The following is a 21259-nucleotide window of genomic DNA, read 5'->3' on the forward strand; positions in this document are numbered from 1 at the left end:
GGGGTTGGAGTACGCAAGAGTAGGTACGAGAGCAAGATGGTCGCTCAGCTGCGCATTTGATGATGGCATATGCCAAGACGCTAAATAGGAAAGCATCATGTGATCGGGCTCGGTCTCGCTCGCTGTCAAGCCCGTGACCAGCCATCGCAGTCGCAAGTCGCAGTCGCAGGCCCAGGCTGCACTTCCCTTTCCTCTCTCACTTCGCCAACTGCGCCTGCGCTTTCTCCTCATCCCCACCAACATCGCATCCAGCACCCGGCTTAACGCAACGACAGGGAACTATTGATGCTCAGTTACTTGCACCTAGGATTTCCTTGTGCATGTTGACTTGGCCTACACAGCCTTTTTGCGGTAAAACACCCTCTTTTCCACGAACCGCTGCTGAGCAGCCCAACCTTGATTCCTCATCCGGTTCGAAATCCCTCAATACCACACCAGTCACGGACACCTCTGCCTTTGGTCGACCCAAAACGCGCTTCTGAGCAATTGACAGCCCCGGTCGCCGGCAATAGCTTCCTTTCGGGACCCTCTATTCCTGTTGTCTCGACTACTCAAGGATCCAACAAGCAAAGGTTTTGGGCACGACAAGTCCTCCAAAGCCGTGCTCTCTGCGACATCATTGCCGCCTGTTGTTCGAGCATAGCGATTGCTCTGCTCGAAATGTTTTTCTTTCTTTCTTCATCAGATCCAGACTGGCTAGCACACCTGGCTACCGGCTCCTGGCGCTGATATTTTCGTTCCTCAAACAGGATCCATCTGTTGAGTTTTTCCTTTTATTTTCTTCTGCAAATGGTCTCCATAGCCGCGTGCCATGGATTTCACCGATGGATCGACTTTCGCCCCTGCAAAAGGCCGGCGAAAGAGACCTAGATCTCCTGACCTTGCAGAAAATTCTACCCTCAAGCTTGAGCAAGGACTCGTCGCTGCGGACCATGCGGCGACAGCCATTTCACTTGGGCCCGATACGGAGCGGAGTAAACGGCTCAAGCTCTCAGTCGGCACGCCGGGGCTTAGCTCTCCTGCAGGCTCCAAGAGAGCCTCTCTGCGCCAGCCTTTGATGCTGGCGGAGCTACCTTGCGAAGTCCTGCAACATATTTTCACTTTTGTTGATCCCATTTCTCTTGGACGGTTGGTCTGTGTCAACCGCTCCTTTCGTTCACTCCTTGATCCCGCATGCCTCCTACCACAAAAGTCTGCATCTAGCCAGTTCATGCACTTGACTATGCGGAGTCAGGACCTTGTTTGGGCCACATCTCGCAGGTCGTTCCTTCAGGGCTTTCCAAAGCCAATGGACAAGATGACAGAGCTGGAAATGTGGAGACTCGTTCGCGGTCATGCATGCCAATTCTGCGGAAAGAAAACTGCTCGCGAGCAACACCCGTCGACATCTGAACCCTGGGATGCTGGGCCTGGACTGGATGGCGTTCGGCCTATCTGGCCATTCAGAGTTAGGACCTGTGGCCGTTGTCTGCAGCTCAGGTTAATAAAGGTGAGGTTTTCCTGTGGTTCTGAATCTCGTGCAGTGTCTGATCTCCGGTAGGACGCAGAGTTGCTTGTCTCTACCCATTCGGCACTCAGGCCCGGTCTGCCTTTTGCGATCCTGACACAGGACTTGAATTACATTCCATCCCAGCTGATCCAGCAGAAGTCACCCCCTCCGCACCTCGAGCTGATCAAATACTATTTCCGGCCTCAATTGGAAGAACTTCAATCCGAGTTCCACGACGTAAAGGCTCTGGGAGCTGCTACAATCACAGAATGGTATAAAGGGCTCGAGACTTTGGGACAGCAAAGCAACGCTGATGCTGCGCGTTTCGAGCAATGGGAACTCCAAGGTGGCTTCTCCAGGGTGCCCACACAGTTAGGCCAAAATGAAAACAGCGCAATTGCTTCGTCCAGGCGTGTTGCGAGCCAAGGAGACCTCATGCAAGTACCTGACAACATGCAGCAAGCTTCTGTGAACTCTGCTGTGGGAACACCTTCTGGCGACGTGACTTCGGGATTTTCCACTCCTGGCGTTCATGAGGGTGAGCAATCATCTGGTTGTTTTGAATTGTCTCAATTCCTTCTGTTGTCGTACTTCAGGGATGCTCTCATCTGCAGCGCTGATAAGGTTCTCCTACAGATACTCGGCGCCCATCTATCCAAACGCCAAAACGGGTCTTGCCTCACTTCTCTGCAGCCCCGGGGCAAGAGCCTCTGGGAACCACCGGCCCGCTTACCCATCCAGGCCTGCTTGGTCAAACGCTAGTCCATCCTCCGCGCCAGAAAACCGAGCGTAGTCTGAAAGAAGCAAAAGAGACAAGGGCTGAGCGCCGAAAAGAAATTGAGAGACGCTGTCTTGCCCTTGAGCCCCCCATAATGCCCTCGACACTGGCGCATATGGATGCGTTCCAGGCTGCGATTCTGATCTCACGGCCCCTTGATGACAAGGCATGGGAGATATTGAGACCTCGTCTTCTAGCCCAGCGCGCAGATGCCGAACACCGAGAGAGCAAGGTTGCTCTTAGAGACCCAAACATGCAACTCCAAAAGCGCCAACAACTGGAAGAAGAGCAGCGCGTTGCCCAGGCAAATACAAGCCACATGTGGCTCGAACTGAAGGTCCCTGCCAGAGATAAGCTACAGAAATATGCCCAGGAATTCATACATCAGACGTGGTCCGATGGACGTGCTGTGACGAAGGCGACGGCATGCAAGTTCGCAGCGGAGGTCCTGTGTCATGTGCGACAACGCTTCGATGAGGTGGTTTCTCAAGAGGATCGAATGCTTGAGTTGAAAGGAACCGCTTTTCCCCAGGACGCGGCGTCTCTTGCCTTCAGGAAATTGAGACTAGAGGATATGAAATGGGTTTATGAAGAATTTGTGAGGCGGCACACGGAGAGTTTTGGAAGGGAACTCTTCCTCTGTCACGTGTGTGACAATCAAAAGCTGTTTGCATTCGAAGCGGTCATTCAGCACTTTGCTGCGAAACACACGAACGCTCTCAGCAGTGGCAACAGCATCGTGTACTGGAAAGCCGACTGGCCTCTTGAGCCTCCTTTTGACCCACATCCGAATATTCCATGGGCTCTCGAGGCAACGGGCAACATGCCTCTCACACAGCTACATCAGCAAGCACACTCAAGTTTCCCTCCGCGCGGCCCGCCGTCCTCTGTCGAAGGCGAACCTAGAGGTTCAAACATGTTTCCCCAACCTTTTCCCCCACCACAATGGCCTGCTGATCCATCACAATACATCAACCAGAACAGCTCCTCAGGGTCGGTAAGAATGGAGTCGCTTAATGGCGGGCGCCTCCCTGTGGCGCTTGATAGAGGGGCCATCCGAGATGGCGTTGCCGGCTCTTCCCTTGCCAGATCTGAAGCTTCTGGATATGCCAATGAAGATGGATATGGGCCTCGTTTCCATACTCAGACACTTACGCGACCGGGACGCTCTAACATTCAATTCTACCAAGGCTCGTATACCGGTGGTAGAGCTAGCGACGCGGTCCGGGATTACACGGGCAGGTCTGCCTCTCGTCGAGAGGAACATTCTCATCCTTTTGAGATTGGGCGTGGTTGGGAGGCCTGGAGAGGGGAGGGTCCCATGTCCCATGGTTCCATGATCTACTCGTATGGAGATGGTTCTTCCAGGTTCTCATACGCCGAGTCTCTGCAAAGAGACGGCGGTACCTCGGTTGAGGGAATATCTGAGACTGGAAGGGGTAGCAAAACTACCAGTCGCATCTCTTTACACCGGGGAATAGATTCGGAGTCAAGAGCAGCCACCAGTGAGATCGAGACATCAAGAGATGACACCGATCAGGCGGCAACCAAGGGAGCAGTAGAGAAATTCCTCAATAGCTTCAGTCCAATGGTTGATGAAGAGAGGATGGATAGCACAAAGAGTGTTGCAGCCACCGCGCATGGGATTGACTTACAGCAGTCACGCACTGTGCCTGGATCACAATCGGCTGATGCTTATCTTCAGCACCACCAGTCCTGGGACAGAATGAACAGTCATGCTGTGAGCCGCCTCTCTCCGGCCTCGAGACAAAGGCCTCCTTTACCTATGAGAGAGATCGAGCAGCCGCCTTTATGGTCTGACGACCCTGCAACACAATTACGCTATCGCCCTGTGATGCCACCAGACCGCGACCATGAAGTTGCTCGGGAAGCGGCTCACGGCGGCAGATACGGGGAAGAGATCTCTGAACGAACGCAACAAATCCACTACGATAGTCAAAATGAGGGCATGCGGAATATGGCCTCAACCTACGCCGTGCCTTCGTATGAGCATCAATATTTCTACGGCCATGACGGAAGACGTTATGTAGAAATAAGAGAGCCGAGCCTGGAGAGGTATCCACTTCGAGTCGAAAATTTTCCGGATCGATATCAAGAACCCTCTGAGATTGGTGGGTCACGTTACTTGGAGAACAGGCGGTACTTCTTGGAACGGCACGTCGATCACGATAACCATGTTCGTGCGGCGCCCAGAGAATATCGACTCGGCGATAATGGCTACTACTCTGCCCACCGTAGGGGACCGTCGTCCATGGAGTATGATGGTCGATACACTCACGAGGAAGTTCCACTTGAACCACGCACGCGACCCAGCCGAGTCAGCAACCGGGAGATCACTTACGAGCCAATCGAGCAACCAATACGGTACACTCCGCCATCCTTTGGCGCAGGTCGTCCTGGAGGCTGAGCGTTCACTTCGCTGAGGTGGGACCGGGTACGCTTGGGTCCTCGATCCTTTAACAGGAGAAGAGGGAGGCAACGCTGACGACTCTATTTTCTTTACCAGTAATTTTTGATTTTGAAGGCACAGGTATGCTTGGGAGCGAGTGGAACATATTGCATGGCTCCATCAGGGTCGGCATGTATGCTGCTTTCTTTGTCTTTTTGAAGAGATACCCCTGCTACGTTTGTTTCAATGATGGAATGTTTCAACGCCCTGAGCTACACTACTGCCGAAAGGGACATTCATACGAGACATATATACCCAGCTTGATGACGAAGCATCGATATGTCTAGAGAGTCGTCGATTTTCCGTTCTTGACATTTGTGAGATTTTGAGCCCGAGTGCAAAACCCTCCCACAACCCCTCTGAGGAAAGTGATGAATCATAGCGATGTGAAACCGCACTGAGCGTCGTTTTTGTTGGCAACAGGCGACACTTGGGTCACCGATACAACGTCAGCCCAGCACGTGGGCCCGCAAACCTTGCATCATATGTGACAGTCTCTTTTCAGGCTGAGGCCTAGCGCACAACCCATGTTTATGCGTGTATGCCCAACGTGAGGCGGATTCCCCCACCGCACCATGTGACAGTCCTTCGGGTCCTATATTTGCGACTACTATATCCGATCTGGATGGGGTGATAGAGTGAGTCTGATCGAAGCAACGGGGGGGAGAGCCGGGTGCTGCCAACAAATAAATGGTCAATCTGGGATCTGTGCAGCCAAACCATTGTCGCGGTACACGCCATTCTGCCATTGCTTGGACAACCGGTCAGAATTGTCAATGCCACTGGTCATTCGAGCTATGGTTCTGGAGCAGCCGTTAGTCCTACGGCGCTTATGCACAGGTGAACGGCCGCAGCGAAGGCCTTCCCAGTTAGTGAGGCTGAGATTGGGCTTGCTGGCCCAGCGCTGTGTCAAAGGTTATGATTGGCGGGGCGTGTGCTTTATGACCCTTTCATGTGATACGGCGCCTCTCGCTGTTCTGGTTGGTGACTGTCACACTTCACGGGAAATGAAGCATACACGAATGGCCTCCCAGTTTTGACGACCTCGCCGTGAATAACGAGGTGGAAAGGGTCGAGTTCGACTCCGAAACGAGATTATTACTGGGGACTTTCACTGTTGGGAGGAAGTAAGAGAGGATATGGCGGTGGCTTCACCGCGACTTCGGCACCCTCGGGAAAGCAGAGACTGAAGGTTCGGGGCTGCTCTGCCCGGTTTTGTTAGGCCGGCTACGGGGTCAGAAAAACAAGGAGTCGTCGAATGCTCGACTTGCAAGGCGGTGACAGCTTGCAGAGCAGATCATTGCTGGTTGTCAAGGCGTCTCAAGAGGCTGGGGCATGATACTGAGATTGGATTGTTCAAGGCCCAAGGCAAGCAAGAGCACTTCCAAGGCCATTTGGAAGCGTACCAGAGGGACGGTTCAGATGAAGCTTATGGCTTGCAGATGGCAGGCGAGAGATGTCATGCAGTCTAAGCGAGAGCAGGTATGTACTCCGTACGCAGGAGATGGGAGAAGGAGAGTAAGGGAGAGGATGAGCGGTGTTTGTTGTCATTGTTTCGTTTTGGAGTCGAGGCTGCGAGAGGAACAGGGGGCCGAGTAAGGCTGATAGGCGTCGTCTTAGTGAATGGGGTTGACGGTCAGGGCGCCTGGGCGCAAATCATAGGGATGGACCGAGTAGTACAGGCACCACTGGCACCCAGCAAGCCCTGAAACCGCCTAGCAACCCGAGTATGAAGCTTTCCCCTCAGCTCTCGCCCCTCCCGAGTCCCCTCCCGCCTTCCTCCCTGCCTGCTCACGCTCTCTGTCAGCTCTCCCCGCCAACTGCGTTGCCTGCGCTGCTTCTTTCGAACTGGTCTCTCCACCATCAACCATCTTGTCTACTTGGTATCCCAAAACCAAAATCCATCCAACCATCATCGACTTTTCTTTCATCCACCAACTATCCATCGTCTTTCAACCTTGTTCATCCTCTTGTCGCGTTGGCACCTGCAGCGCGCCCCTTGACCATCCTATTATAGGATCCTTAATTCTCACAAGCCATCCGACTCCCACTTCCTCCAATCGTCGTCCGCTGCCGTCGGCAAAACAACTACACTCATTCGCTCCTCCGTCTGTCTTCTTCCGCCTTGCTTCGCGCATTGCATACACCATACGTCTCACTCTGGCTCTGCCCTCTCTGGTCCGTTAGACATCCCTCCTAGATCTCGATGCTAGTCTGCCGATGCTAGTATCGCTAATGGCCCCAATCCCTGCGGACTGACCGATCGACTGACCAAAACAATCTAGACCTGCAGTCCCCGGCGACCCAAGCGTCTCATCTGCAGCTGTCCGTCCCGGCCCTCAAGTCGCGCAGGGCATAGCATAGCAGTCGCAGAGCATCACTGCGCAGCCACCGCGCTGCCGCATTCTCGCGTGTTGCATCGCCTTGCACTGCGATCCTGCTGGCTAGTCTCCCAAGGTCCCAGCGATCGCGTCTCGTTCCAGCTGCGACTAAGCCCTCCTGCCCATCGGAAATTCGTCATTCGTGCGTGCCCTCCGTGGTAGACCGCCTCACATCCCACCACACTCATTCGACGCTTCTTCCGAGAGTCCCCCAGGTCTCGAAATCGACGGTGTGCCTGCACGACAACGCATCCTCCCATTCCACAGTCACCCCGGTCGCCCGGCAGCCCTGGGGAGCGTGCCGACTAAGAATCATTTTGGGCACAAAGAGAGCAGGAGGAGCAATCGTCTGACCTCTGGCGCCGGAAGTGACGCAGGCCAGCACTAGACATTCTGCATTGGTGTCGCCCCAGTGTGACGTGGTCATCGCCCGCCCACCAGACAATTTTCGCCTTGCAATTCGGCCGCTGCGGCTATCCTTCAGAGTACAGGACTACATCATGTCGGCCTCCCCACCCAAAGAGCCCGATGTCGAACAGAACGCACAATCTGGTGAAGAGCAGGATCATATGGATCGCGAACAAGAAGGAGCACAAGGAGCTGGTTTGGAATTTGAAGTCAAGGAACAGGACCGATGGCTTCCCATTGCAAATGGTGGGTGCCATTCTTATTTCTTTTTGTGGTCATGATGTTTTCGAGTCCATACGCGGAGCTTTCTCACTGGAGGGAGGGGAGGTGTCACCAGACGCGCAGTCTGGGAGCGTTGGGATTTCATTTGTTCGACCCTTGCGTTACAGGCCCTGCATCTTTGCGCGCGCCAGCAACGCTGCTTCTGGCCTCTGTGCGAATCCGAATGTGCGACACTGCGGCTGCTCTTTAGCCAGCATCGTCTCATTCGTTGCAGCTTCTCTCCTCCTCAAGCCATGATTTGCATCCCAGCTCTCCTCAGCGCTGACTGGTGCGGCATCTGGACCACTCAGAGAGCTCTGTCAACGTCTCACTCGACGAAACAAGAAGCTCAATATGCCTTCCAGTTCTTCTGAGCATGAACGCAAACCATTGTCATCCTCCTCCAAGCATCATGGCGGTCGATCAACGTCGTCGCCCTCCTCCACGTCCGCAATGTCAGATGCTAACATACGCAACTTCGCACCAGTGGCCCGAATCATGAAGACTGCCTTACCCGACAATGCCAAAATCGCCAAAGAAGCGAAAGAGTGCATGCAAGAATGCGTGAGCGAGTTCATCTCCTTCATTACGAGCGAAGGTCTGTCGGTCCTTTGTTTTTGTTTATTTCACCCCCCCCCCCTTTTTTTTTTTTTCCTGACAGTGGTGAGAAGCTTTGGCTAACGTTGCACAGCGTCCGAAAAGTGTCAACAAGAGAAGCGCAAGACGGTCAATGGGGAAGATATCCTGTTCGCCATGACTTCGTTGGGCTTCGAGAACTATGCAGAAGCACTCAAAATCTATCTGTCCAAGTATCGCGAAGTAAGTTTTGTGCCTTGTCCCTCTCATCCGAATCTCCCTCTCCTTTGTCAGCTCGACGAGGAATTCAATCTGAACAATTGAACTGATTGGGATGAGACCCAATCCACAAGGGGCGAGAACCAGAACAGACCTACCAGCAGTGGCGGGTATGGCGGCGGCGTCGGGGCCGGCAATGTCCAGGGCAATGCCACGACAGGGCCCCCCGGTTACCCAGGCGGGCAAGCCGACAATGCCGCCGAACTATTGAATCAGGGGCACGGGATCAATGCAAACGAACACGACGCGACCGGCCCGTACGGCTATCCCAGCGCCGTGTCCGCCGGCCACAATGGCATCACCGGCGACAACTTCTGAGTCGGTGGGAGAGTACGTCCGCGGAAGTCAAGATAGCCATGGGGCAACAGCGGACAGGAGTGTACTATCTGCCAATTCCTCGGGCACGGCCAGATAGCTTATGACGATTGGGTGGGATGGCTGCGGGAGGAGAAAAGGGATGGAGGAAGAAGCGGAGGTCTATTCGTTACTATCCGCGTCAACTGTACACGAGAACAGGGGGCGAGCATGGAAGGATATTGTAAGAAAAGGGGCGGGCTGTCTGACCATGGAAGAACACAGAATGCATTTGAGCTTAATCGAGATTGACCGGGTTTGGAAGACCTGCCGAGGGCAACCTGCAACGAAGGGGGGGCAAGGAGGTTACGAGTGGGGCGGTGTGCATGACGGGATCGACAGACAGGAGCGAATCAATGGATCATGTTTCGAGCGTTCAAGTGCTGGACAGACAATTATCGCAGGCGCGAAATGCCCCGACAGAAACTGAGAGTACAAAATCAGCTTATGCAGGAATGTTTCTCGGTGAGCCGGGCGGTTTCGATGCTTTGGCCAATATTATGCACCAGGACTTTCGAGCGACGGCAGCCAAGAAGAGAGAGCACGGCCCCCATCTAAATGTACATGGTGGCCAGCCTCGTCAACTGTCCTCTGGCTTTTATGGAGTAGTATGTACAGGTACGCCCTTCATTGACAATTTGAGCGGAATGCGGAATGGCGGCGGAGATGGACCTGACTAAAGCGGCATAGTCACGTGGAGCGGGTGGGCAGGGCGCGTGGGTTTTCGGCGCCGTAATTGGCCGGACTTGGACCTCAGGCGAGTGGGCCGACGATAAGCATGTTCAAGCGCACATTTCCTTCCATACCATCCCTTGTTCCTTGTCCACCCGGTCAACAAAATCTGGACCTCGTCGAGTCACTGTCGTTCCTTTCATTTACCTAATATCCTTCAAGTCCATCCACTCCCCGTCTTCGTCGTATGTAATACTTAAACTTGGGACGTCACAGGATCACTCCTCCATCTTTCCCACTGTCTCTCGTTATATGTTATCTGTGCCCTTGAAGCACCGTGCGAACTGTCGGTGAGCACATTGTCTTCGGGTCTCGCTCACTGCAAATCCAAAGATCAACAAGGTATTTGATCAGAGAGATCGCCATGGCTCCTCATGCTGAACCTGAAGCGGTCACGGACACTTCGTCCTTCGTTTTGGGCGACCCTGCTCTCACCAATGGTGAAACGCATTCGGTCTTTACCGTCGATCATGTCCTGCCACATCGCCAGAGATCAAAACCTCCTCCAACATCAGTCGCCGCTTTTTCCAGCGCAGATATGTTCAAAAGCAAAGGATGCTTCAGAAAACCGGTGGCCAAACGGTGGGATCATCGTCTCTCAACAGAGAGCAAGGCCCGACAAGCTTCCTCACTGAAGGGGGCCATGAAGTATTTTCGGCCCGACACCATCAGCCTCTGCGGCGGATTGCCTTCGAGGTGAGTGGTCTTTGTCGTTTTTCATTTGCGCGTCTGCTCAGTGTTGATCCACGTCTAGCGACTATTTTCCCTTCGAAAAGCTCAGTGCAAAACTTCCAATCTCGCCTCAATTCTCGGAAGGCGAAACACATGAGTCTGGCAAGATTTTCTCCGCGGGAAAACACGACGCTAGAGAGGGAAAATCATTGCTTGATCTCTCGATCGCTCTCAATTATGGCCAGTCGATGGGTCCTGCAGCTCTGATCCGCTTCGTTACAGAACACACAGAAATCGTCCATAATCCGCCATACTCAGATTGGGATGTCTGCATGACGGCCGGCAGCACCTCGGCGCTGGAAATGGCACTTCGAATGTTTACTGAGAGAGGTCATTACGTGATCACTGAGGAGTATACCTTCAGCACCGCTATTGAGACCATAGCTCCTCTTGGATGCAAAATGCTAGGGATCAAAATGGATGCAGATGGAATGCTTCCCGATGATTTGGATCACATTCTGTCCACTTGGGACGAAAGTGCGAGAAGGGCTCCAAAACCATTTCTCGTCTATACCGTGCCGACCGGTCAAAATCCGACGGCCAGCACCCAATCGCTCGAGCGCAGAAAACAAATCTACGCGGTGGCCGAGAAACACGACCTATATATCCTCGAAGACGAGCCTTACTACTTCCTTCAAATGGAGCCCTTTGTTTCTGGGCAGACGCACGATGTGCCCAAACCATTTAAACCGGCTCCCGTGGCGGAATTCCTGCAGAACCTTGTCCCTTCATACCTCTCGCTCGACACCTCCGGCCGCGTTCTCCGCCTGGATTCTTTCTCCAAAATCATCGCCCCGGGAAGTCGCTGCGGCTGGGTTACAGGCTCAACGCAGGTGATTGAGCGCTTCATCCGGCACAATGAGGTCAGCGCGCAGAATCCCGCGGGATTTGCTATGATCCACCTGTACAACCTGCTCGAAGAGAACTGGGGGCAGAAGGGGTTTTTGGAGTGGCTCATGTTTATTCGTGCAGAGTATACACGGCGAAGGGACATTATTGTGAATGCATGCGAACAACATCTCCCTACGCCAGTGTGCAGTTGGGTAGCGCCAAAGGCGGGCATGTTTCATTGGATCCACGTCGACATAACGAAGCATCCGCTCTACAAGTCGCGATGCAACTCTGAGGGGCAGGTCGACTACGCGACATTGGTGGAAATTGAAGACGCTATGTTTCTAGCCGCCGCCGAACAGTCAGTCCTCATCGCCAAGGGGTCATGGTTCAGAGCGCAGCGGGGTAGTGATACCGAATTGTTCTGTCGCACGACTTTTGCGGCTGCCCCTGCCGAGAAGATCGTCGAAGCAATCAGTAGGGTTGGCGCAGCTATCAGGAAGGAATTTGGCTTGGAGGACGTGGGAGGGAAGCAGCAAGATGACCACGCAAGGTAAGGGTTCTACCGCTTCTGGACCTGTGGAGGAACAGCAACGCAAGGACCGTCTCCAGTCGCTGTCGATCTCGATACATCCGACAAAAGCAAAGATGACCACATGGATCCAATCCGCCAAAGGCAGGGCCATGAATAGGTACAGAGCAGATACGGAATCCTTGCGCTGCGACCATTCAACATGACGGCGTTCTTTCCCCTTTTGTCACCTCACTCGTGTCAGCCTCGTGTTTGTTGAACGATATGAGAGACAGAAGGTACAACGACAAGGGATCTGGCTGGGCGGAGTGAGCGGACTGGACTGGGACCTGGAAACAGATCGCTTCGACCCCAAGAACGAACACCTGGCGGACGTCCAAAACAAGTCAAGGTAACCAGCGAAGTACATTAGCCAGGGAAAGTTTGGACATCCGTGGAGTGACTGTGGCGTCCGCGTTGGATGGGGTTTGGTTTGGGTATATATACGTTGACTAGAGTAAGGCGTCCGCACTGTCAAAGAAGCAAGGGTAGCAGTCTAGTGTCCCTCTAAACGGGGATGATGGCCTCTCATATTCTCCCAAATCGCACGAACGTAAGAGATCGATGATGTAGCCGTAGCGAAACGGGTCTCGAGGTATTGTCTTGCTCCACTATTTGTGCCTGGCTTTGGTCATCTGTCTAGTGGGTTCAGCCTTGCGGGCGCAGAGCCTGATCTCACGTCGTTCTTCACCAGGGCGACGGTGTCGCGTAAACGTTCTGTGAGAGGAGATGTTTGATGTTACTAGTCTTATTTACAATGGTTTTGGTACTTGATCACATTGTCATACAGGCCAAAGCAAGGAAATAATAGGTGCCTCGGCCGCCATGGCCTGATTTGGCTCGTTCACAAATTACGCGCGAGGCGCAGCTAGCGCACACAGCCTTACAGCGAACTGACCTCTTTTTCTAACTGACATCCTTTCCTTGTTTCTCTCCCATCCATGCTGCAATTGAACTCAGAGCATGTCTTCGTCCCCCGTGAATATCCCATTAGGCCCCATGCCTCCGATTTCGTCGACTCCGGCTGACCCTACAATGTCAAGGCAAACACCACCTCCCAACCGGACTGGGTCCGGAAATATTGCTCAAAACACCACATCCCATGCTCTTACTAGCTCGGCAACCAATACCACATCAAACTTGACATCTCCGGCTACTGGGACGGCCTCGCAGACACCACGGCGCCTGCCCTAGCGGAAAATGCGGCGAGCCAGTGCTCTCATCGCGAAATGCGCTTTGGCGATAACTGGCAGTATCATGGCTTATATATCACTCAGGGCAGCCATGTGGTCTGCTGTAAAAGACTACCGCGACGACTGCCGAAGCCAGAACGTGAGCCCACCAACACCACCCATCCTCACTGGGATTGTGTGAGCGGCCAATATCTAGGGCAGCAGACCTACGGCCACGTCTCGGGGGCTTGTGCAAAAGCATTGCGTGCGGTTTTGTCAAGCCCGCCGGGTCTGAGCCTGTTTCTCTCCGAACCCAGAGCCGACCAGCATCATTATCCTCCTAGGGATATCATGGAGCATCAAGAGACGGTTGGTAAGGTGTACACTATCGTCACATGGGTCTTGAGCATCCTCGCGGTTTTCATTCTTCTCTACATCGACGAAATTTACGGTCCCAACTCTTCTTATCTAGGCTCTTATACTTCAGGTGGCCATGGCTATCCTCCGGAGGGTAGCAATTGCCTATGTATACTCCGGAAGGTAACCGCTCGAATGATTCTGGCAATTTTGGTAATTTTCATCTGGCTCGCGCGGTTGCTCCGACGTCGTGCGACGTGGACGGTGATTCTGGTATTTCTGTTGATTCTGGTGATTCCGGTGAATCCGCTGGCCCAGGTGACTCTGACAACTCTGACAATTCTGTGGAGCATGGTGACTCTGTTAATTCTCGTGATTCCAGTGATTGTGGTGATTCTGCTGTGTTTGATGATTCTGGTCATTCCGTTAATTGGTGCCTGGCTTGAGCGTCGTCTCCTGCCGCGGCTGTGGCATCATGGTATCTAGACTTGCGCGGCGATTGTAGCGCCGCTAGCGATGCTAGCGATTCCGGTGATTCTGGTGACTGGGAAATCAGAACCCGTTCGAGTGGTAGCTCCAGCGTCATGAGATTTGGATGATGTGAGGTATAAATGTTCCTGGCAGCTTCGATGGCGGGAGGCATTTCCTAGAGAGAGCCTTGCAAGGTAATGATGTGGCTCGCGAGAGCCGGAAAAGGCGACTTAGCAACACAATATACATTACACAACATTCCTAAAGAGCCGGAGATGTGACGAGGCGCAGACGCTATGGAACTCACTGGAAGCTCGCTGTCCCGAGTTCATAACGGATGGGTTGGTTGATCGGTGAGTCGTTGGGATCATGGACTTAGGTATATGTTGTCGACCTAACGACTTATGTATACAGGTCGCTTGCCAGAGCCATATCAGGGAAATGGATACAGAGCACGCATCGATCACTTCTCGCTGTGAGGAAATCTTTCGCCATGTTTGTATCGTTGCATTTCACTTCATTTCATTGAATTCTCCAAGCTTCACCGACTGGACACGGGAAGAGAGAGCCCTGACGCATATGTAAGTATGTAGTCTTCCTTCGAAAAGCCAAGCTGGTCATCCTGTTTCGAACTCCCTTCTCTTGGTATCTCATTCACTCAATTACTCTCACTCGCTCCTCCTACTCCTCCTCCCACACCCTCCCTCTCTTTCGCGTATGCAGACACCATAGGGCCTACTTCTTAACCACATCGAACCCGTGCCACGTCTTCAGCGCCTCCTTGGTGGACCGGTCGTACACATCCAACCCAGCCAGGTAGATGAGTTGCTCGCGGGGTTTTCCGGGGATGTTAGCGCCCCTAAAAAGGAGAAAAGAAGGGTGTTTGGTAAGTAACTTGGACGTGAAAGGAGACGGTGGAAAGAACAGGGTCAGAGTCACTCACATATACCAACTATTCGTCTCGGGATACAGCGTCATGGCATTCATCTTCTGGATATCGTCGCGCCATTTCTCGGCCGCCTCCTCCTTGGCGTCGACGTAGCGGATGCCTTCCTCCTTCATCTTCTTGATGGCCGCGCAGATCCAGTCGATCTGCATCTCGATGATGGGCGGACCGTTGGAAAGACTCGTGGGCGCCTGCGGAGAATACACCATGAACATGTTGGGCAACTTGTTGATCGTCAGGCCCAGGTACGTGTACGTGCCGTTTTTCCACTTGTCGGAAAGCGGCACGCCGTCGATGTCAATCAGGCCGATGTCCAGCAGACTGCCCGTGACCGAGTCGTAGCCGGTGGCGAGGATGACGATGTCGAACTCGTGCACCTTTTCGTCTGCAGTCTTGATACCTGTCTCGGTGAACTCGACAATCGGTGTCGCCGTGAGGTCCACTACCGTCACGTTGTCGCGGTCGATCATCTCATAGTAGTCCTGTTCGAGCGACGGCCGCTTCGTGCCGAACCAGTGGCCCTGGTTCAGGGGCGCCAGCACGTCCCTCTTGAACGGGTCCTTCATCCTCGCGCGCACCTTGTTCGCCCAGAACTGGTAGAACTCCCGGTTCACGTCCTTGTCCGTCAGGAACTCGCGGTAATTGGAGATCAGGAAGCTGAACCCGCCCCGCTGCCACAGCTCTTCCCAGTACTCGAGCCGTTCCTCCGGCGTAGCTTCATGGAACGTCTTGGTCGCCGGGTTGTACGGGAATCCGCTGAGACATTGCTTCGCAGCCTGGAAGTAGGCCTGGTAGAAGGACTTTGCGTTGTCTTGTTCCTCCTTTGTGAGTTTTCGTTGCACCATCGGGAGGGCGAGGTTGGGTGTGCGGACGAACGCGGTCAACTTGCAATCTTCGCGCGCGAGCTCCTGGACAATCTGCACGCCTGTTGCTCCGGACCCAATCACGCCGACTCTTTTGCCCGTCACGTCGATTCCCTCTTCGGGATAGAGCGCCGAGTGAATGAGGCGGCCTTTGAACTTGTCCAGGTTTTTAAAGTCCGGGAAATGCTTCTTGTAGGACGACCCCGTGGCCAAGACGAGATATTTGGCCTTTGCGAGACCACCGTCGTCGGTGCGGACGTGCCATTCGTCCGTGTCTGTGTGGAACTGGGCTCCGACGACCACGGTATTGAAGTATGCGTCTTTGCTCAAGCCGAGGGTCTTGTCGATGTGCTTGAAGTAGCGCCTAAGTTCCTGGTGTCCCGGAAACCGCTCAGTGAAATGCCAGTTCTTGTAGGTCTCCGGGATGGAGAGACTATAGTAGGGCGTCTCGCTGTCCACGCGAGCCCCCGGATATCGGTTCCAATACCAGGTGCCGCCAAAGTCGGAGCCAGCTTCGAAGAGCTTCACCTGCAGCCCCATTTTGCGGAACTGGTATAGCCCGTACATGCCCCCAAAGCCGCCACCCACGATCAACACATCGGTGCTGATGTTGTGGATGTTATCAGCGGGTTGCCCATTTGTAACGGTGCTGCTGGCGCCGTCGGAGACGCCATTCGGGACGGAGTCTTGCTCAGTGTGCGAAGCATTGAAGTCTTTAGGACGGTTCGGGAGGCCGGCCATGATGCCAGACGTTACAAGCCAGCGAGGAGGACCCTTTCTATCGAGTCCTACCCGTCCACTCTATGATATACCGACAGATTGGCAACGACGGCCCGCGACACGAAAATCACATATATATGACGGCTATCCATTTCAGGCAGGTCACGGCCACCCAAGAGTTAAGAGTCAAGACTCGATGATTCGTGCAAGTTCAACCTCGGGCCGCTGGTCCAGCACCGAAACCTACCTGAGGTGGTTTACCCCTCCACCTGGCTCTAGAGATCCAGCGTGCGTCTGGGGAAGCGGGCGAGCGGGGAATCCCCTATCCCCAATGGACGCAGCATCAGATGCTATGTACATTACTGGCCTTGCTGACGATGACATTGCCCTGTCACGGAGGGAAAAAGTTTGTTCCTCGGTAGAAGAGCTGGGCGTTCCCTTGGAGGTTGGAGCTGCCAATCCGGATCTCCGTTTCACGATGAAACACGAGGAGTTGGGGTAGTTGGGGTGTTTGATCAAGGGGTCTACTTCAAGGACAAGGCAAAGAGGAAAGAGAAAGGGAGGGAGGGAGGGAGAGGACGAGGCAGTCCCTGGGCTGGGAAGTCGCACCTCAGAGGTCAGCCTCACTAGCCTGGGACTCACACTAGGACAGCTCGACCATCTCTTCGCTTTATTGCTTTCACAGCCACCGACTCGCCGATTTAGCCGTCGTTCACTCCTTGCCGCGTTCTACTCAGCAGCCTCCTCACCCTTCCAGCCGCGATCCAGAGGGCAACAAGGATCACTACGCGGTTTAGGTCGGCCGGTTTGGCAATCTCACATACAGAAACAGGAAAGAGTCAGGGCTCTACCGTCGTTGCTCTCTCTTCCTCTTGGCCCTGGTAGGTGTCCAACGGATACAAGTGCATCTGTGGGCTTTCTCCTGCGAAGGTACAACTTGCTGAACTAGCCGAATGGCGCTGAGGCGAGGGTGATGGTGATATGTTCGATCTAAGCAGTCCAGCCGCTTTGTCGCTGGTTGGCGGCAGATAATATTGACCGAGCTTACATGTGAGATCCAGGTACAGTACATATAAGGCTGCCCCTGCCGCCTGATCGAGTCCCTGGTCCCGTTGTCTTGTTGAGGTTTTTCGCGCTGCTTAACCAGGTTGGTTCCAACTAACCGTCATAAGGCGGCCGTGAAGCCTGTCGTATCTCATTTACCACACTTCCGGTGCGAAGGCTACCGGCGGCGCAGAAATCGAGGCAAGGACTCCACAAGCACAAAGCAGGTAGATATATTTGCCTGCCTCGACCGCGTTTGCGCCGCGTTGCCTCAACTTTTTAATCGCCATCTATGTCAGGCGAGGCTAGAAATCCTCTGCGATTCTCCATATTTCAAGTTCTAGGTCTAGGACACATCTACTGAAGTCTTTTTAGGCTGCTCTATATCCCACCTCAGGCATCTACCTTCTCAACGAAGGTGAACCTGTATTCCTGATGGGTCGGTCAAGCGTGCCGTTGAAGTCTTCGGGCCCGAAAGGGACCCAGTCCGGAATTTGAAACGCCATGATTCGGCGGACTGTGACTATAAAGACCTGGACCTCAAAAGGATCGACGAGAGCACACAAGTACTCAGTGCAGAAGTACTCCAGTGCAGCATCTCTGCTCAAGGGGCAGTAGACACAATCGAAACAACTGGAAAGAAAATTGGGTAGGGAAATCACGCGATAATCCAGACAGTCATAATCCACAGGCAGTGGCTCGCCCGATAGACGATTTGGCTTCCAGTGGACGATTACCGTGAGGCGTACTAAAAGGAGATCAATTGTGTCGAGAAGCTGCGGCAGGATCCGCATTGGCATGTAACTCAAATGGTTGGTCGTTACATCGATCCCGCCAACGAAGGCCACCTCATTCTGTCCCCTCTGGCTGAATGCGATCGTGAGGATAGGCTTCTCATAGTCAGAGATCGGCTGGTGATGCAGCAGCGGTTTGGCTGTCTTTCAGCAGGCCTTGGGCATATTCACCACCACGAAATCAAGCACAAGGACATCAAGCCTGAGAATATTTTGGTACACCAGACAACGTCATCACTACTGATTTTGCAATATCAGTTCAATTCTGAGGCAGAAGCATGTCCCAAGGCCAGTGTCTTGGGGCTTGCTATATCAAGCACTGGAGGCTGTTGAATTTGTTGAGAGTGCTCGCCGCGGTCGATCGCGAGACGTGTGGTCCTCGATCTGCTGCTTTGTCGAAATGGTTTCTGTACTGGTTGGCGACGGCAGGAGAGAGTTTCGCAAATATTGTGGAGCTGAAGAGTGGCCTTTCACTTTCAGTACCAAGCACAAAGAGGTCGTGCGTCGGTTGGAGAACCTTCAACGTCGACTTGAAGCAAAGGTGCAGTGTGCATCCCTCGAATTTGTCCTTAAGGGATTCGATTTGGCGGAAGGAAAGCGTCCAACTGCCGCCTACCTTTTCAATCAACTCAAAGATATGCCATCCTTTGTCGGAGAATGTTGTGCGGTACCTGCTTCTGGTTGTGGATTAGCAGGTGCAAAATTATCGCTATCTCCGACTCAGAAGGCCTCCAAAGGCCCGGTGCAAGGATCTGTCCTGAGGTTCATCATCACTGTCGGAGAAATCATCACAAAAGAGCTCCAGGCACCGTCAATCAAACCGAGCCTGGGTGAGTTGGCAGCCGCAGTCGAGCGCCAGGAGGTTCAGAGCTTGCGTTCCGCCGAAACGAAGCTGCTGTTTTACATCGTATCGGTATGGTAAATTTAAAATCAATTTTGAACTTAGCGAGTTAAGTCCGCTGACACCAGAATCTCCACAGTTTCAATGCCACTCAGCAGATGAATGTCTCACCCTCTCCAGGTTGTTCGTCAATGAACTTTCAGATGCTGCGAAATGTCCAACAAATAGCATTCCTCTCTACGACAAGGAGGGTGGCGAGATAGAGCTTGCGTGTACGATTGCATACCTCTCGGTCTTGGTCGACAGGATACCGAGCCGCTGTATGACAGGCCACTGGAATAAGACTCACGATGCCCCCACGAACGAACATGCTCAGCCGCAGTCACGAAGCCAACGCGACCCAACATTCTGCTGAGCGTACCTCTGTAGAGAAAGCTGCACGGTGAGAGGGAAAAGTTTGGCGTGAAGGCCCTTCTGGTCCGTGGCAGGCCATCCCAGCGAAAGTGAAGCAGCAGCTTTTTCCAAATCTTTCATGAGCGATATTGGGGGGAGGGATGGGCAGTGGTTCAGCCGATGAGATAGATTTGGCGCGCGCGTCGTCAAACAGAGCCATCCAAACCTGAGCTCCTTACCGGCTCTGAATGCAAACAGCCACGGGGAATCTCGTCGCGTTAACATCCTCTGGAAGCTGGAGTGTGACTTCGAGCAAATACCCCAACGAAAAGAAAAATTTATCTCCTACTTGCGAAGACATGACTTCCTGACGCGGAGAATGCCGGAAGATGTTGGGGAAGGTCCAAGGATTGTTCCAGCGGGCGAAAGGGAAAGGTCGACTAGTGGCTGAATGCGATGATGGGGGAATTGGGTAACGACGCCATGATTCAAATTGCCAATCAAGACAGATGAACTAGTTGTCTCCGATTCGCCTGATTCTACTTCTACTTCGGCTTCGGCTTCGACTTCATTTTCATAATGAGGCTGCTGGCCGCATGTTTGTGAATATTCGGTCTCTGAAGTTAAGCCCTTGGCCTCCTGAGTAGAGCGCGGTTGACGTGTGGCCAATCAAAATGCGGCCTCACTATCGGCCTTGACGGACGACTAGCCTTATTAGGACTACCGAGAGGTCCTTTTGAGATGCTCAGGATGCTTCAAGCAACGGATCCATACACGTAAAGGTGGTGGCTGGTGACTTTGACTGTGGCTAGAGTCTTATTCCCGCTCGAATACAGCATATCATAAACAGTTAACTCTTGATTTTTCGCGGGGAGGGCCGGCTCAGCCGTGAGGTTGAGCACTGCCAAGCTATTGCGTAAATGGATAACATTGGACTATTCTTTGAGATATCTATCTATCTATTCTTTCAGCGAGCTCTTCCTTGTTTATATAGACATTGAGTTTGTGTGAGGAAGGCCATTCCGGAACGTTTCCTGTCGACGTCATCTTTAGCGAGGTCGTCCTGACGCAAATTGCGCTCGTGATCTGTCACGAGCCCACCGTTGTCCCCAAGTACTCTACGCCCTCCACCCGAATCGGGTGGACGGTATAGAAAGAAAAAGGATAAGGTAAAGGATGGTTGAAGCACAAGGCTATCGGTTAACGCTGCCTTACCCTTTTCACGTGACAGAAAGAGGGGAAGCTATAAGAGTCTCCTCTCACCCGAATCGGCTGAGAGAGAACTCTTCCTTTTTCTCAAGCGTTGAGTCGTTGTCAATAGGACTACGTGAATAGAATAAGGCATTCAGCTACTCCAATTTCTTTGTACCTACTGCGTTGCGTAGGTCCCTGATATGATCAAACTGCCTATCAAACTGCCTATTAAACTGTTAACTCAACTAGCAATGGCTAACTTGGCGGCGATCTCGCAACCATAATACGTGATCTGTCTCATATGCGACTTGCGGGTGGAACGGCGGAGAAGATCAGTTTCTGCACGCTCAACGTGGGCTTCGTCAAGCGGTGCAAACATACTATGTCTCATTTGACACATATAAGCAGCGATGCGCAGCGTCGCATGACATCTGCCCGAGGCTCTCAAGCATCAACACCTCCCTGATTCTGATTGCCGTTTGGTCGGTGATCTTCAGAGTTCCCGGCGTAATGTTAGGGACCGAGGATGCCTCCAACGATTCTAGTTCGGCATCCCTGACGGCCACGCTACGGCTCCATTCCAGGACTCTCGAGTCATCATG

At 53.2% G+C, this 21259-nt stretch overlaps 6 protein-coding genes across 6 annotated transcripts; 5 read left to right on the forward strand and 1 right to left on the reverse strand.

Annotated features, from left to right (window-relative positions):
- Positions 1-811: 811 nt before the first annotated feature.
- Z519_07107 (uncharacterized protein) lies at positions 812-4695 on the forward strand (the record flags this gene model as incomplete). The annotated part of the gene is made up of 3 exons (XM_016764842.1): positions 812-1489; positions 1541-2042; positions 2183-4695. 3 exons carry the CDS (start codon positions 812-814, stop codon positions 4693-4695), a joined length of 3693 nt encoding a protein of 1230 aa, XP_016618792.1.
- A 2923-nt stretch (positions 4696-7618) lies between these two features.
- Positions 7619-8960, forward strand: Z519_07108 (nuclear transcription factor Y subunit beta; the record flags this gene model as incomplete). Its single annotated transcript, XM_016764843.1, has 4 exons — positions 7619-7772; positions 8275-8385; positions 8479-8606; positions 8703-8960. The coding sequence occupies 4 exons, from the start codon at positions 7619-7621 to the stop codon at positions 8958-8960; spliced, it is 651 nt and encodes a 216-aa protein (XP_016618793.1).
- A 1132-nt stretch (positions 8961-10092) lies between these two features.
- Positions 10093-11848, forward strand: Z519_07109 (uncharacterized protein; the record flags this gene model as incomplete). The annotated part of the gene is made up of 2 exons (XM_016764844.1): positions 10093-10424; positions 10483-11848. The coding sequence occupies 2 exons, from the start codon at positions 10093-10095 to the stop codon at positions 11846-11848; spliced, it is 1698 nt and encodes a 565-aa protein (XP_016618794.1).
- A 1243-nt stretch (positions 11849-13091) lies between these two features.
- Positions 13092-13877, forward strand: Z519_07110 (uncharacterized protein; the record flags this gene model as incomplete). Its single annotated transcript, XM_016764845.1, has 1 exon — positions 13092-13877. One exon carries the CDS (start codon positions 13092-13094, stop codon positions 13875-13877), a length of 786 nt encoding a protein of 261 aa, XP_016618795.1.
- Positions 13878-14597: 720 nt separating this feature from the next.
- Z519_07111 (uncharacterized protein) lies at positions 14598-16412 on the reverse strand (the record flags this gene model as incomplete). The annotated part of the gene is made up of 2 exons (XM_016764846.1): positions 14598-14721; positions 14806-16412. 2 exons carry the CDS (start codon positions 16410-16412, stop codon positions 14598-14600), a joined length of 1731 nt encoding a protein of 576 aa, XP_016618796.1.
- A 2217-nt stretch (positions 16413-18629) lies between these two features.
- Z519_07112 (uncharacterized protein) lies at positions 18630-19485 on the forward strand (the record flags this gene model as incomplete). The annotated part of the gene is made up of 2 exons (XM_016764847.1): positions 18630-19142; positions 19210-19485. 2 exons carry the CDS (start codon positions 18630-18632, stop codon positions 19483-19485), a joined length of 789 nt encoding a protein of 262 aa, XP_016618797.1.
- Between the last annotated feature and the right edge of the window lie 1774 nt (positions 19486-21259).

Source organism: Cladophialophora bantiana (assembly GCF_000835475.1).
Source record: "Cladophialophora bantiana CBS 173.52 unplaced genomic scaffold supercont1.10, whole genome shotgun sequence".
Lineage (NCBI taxonomy): Eukaryota > Fungi > Ascomycota > Eurotiomycetes > Chaetothyriales > Herpotrichiellaceae > Cladophialophora > Cladophialophora bantiana.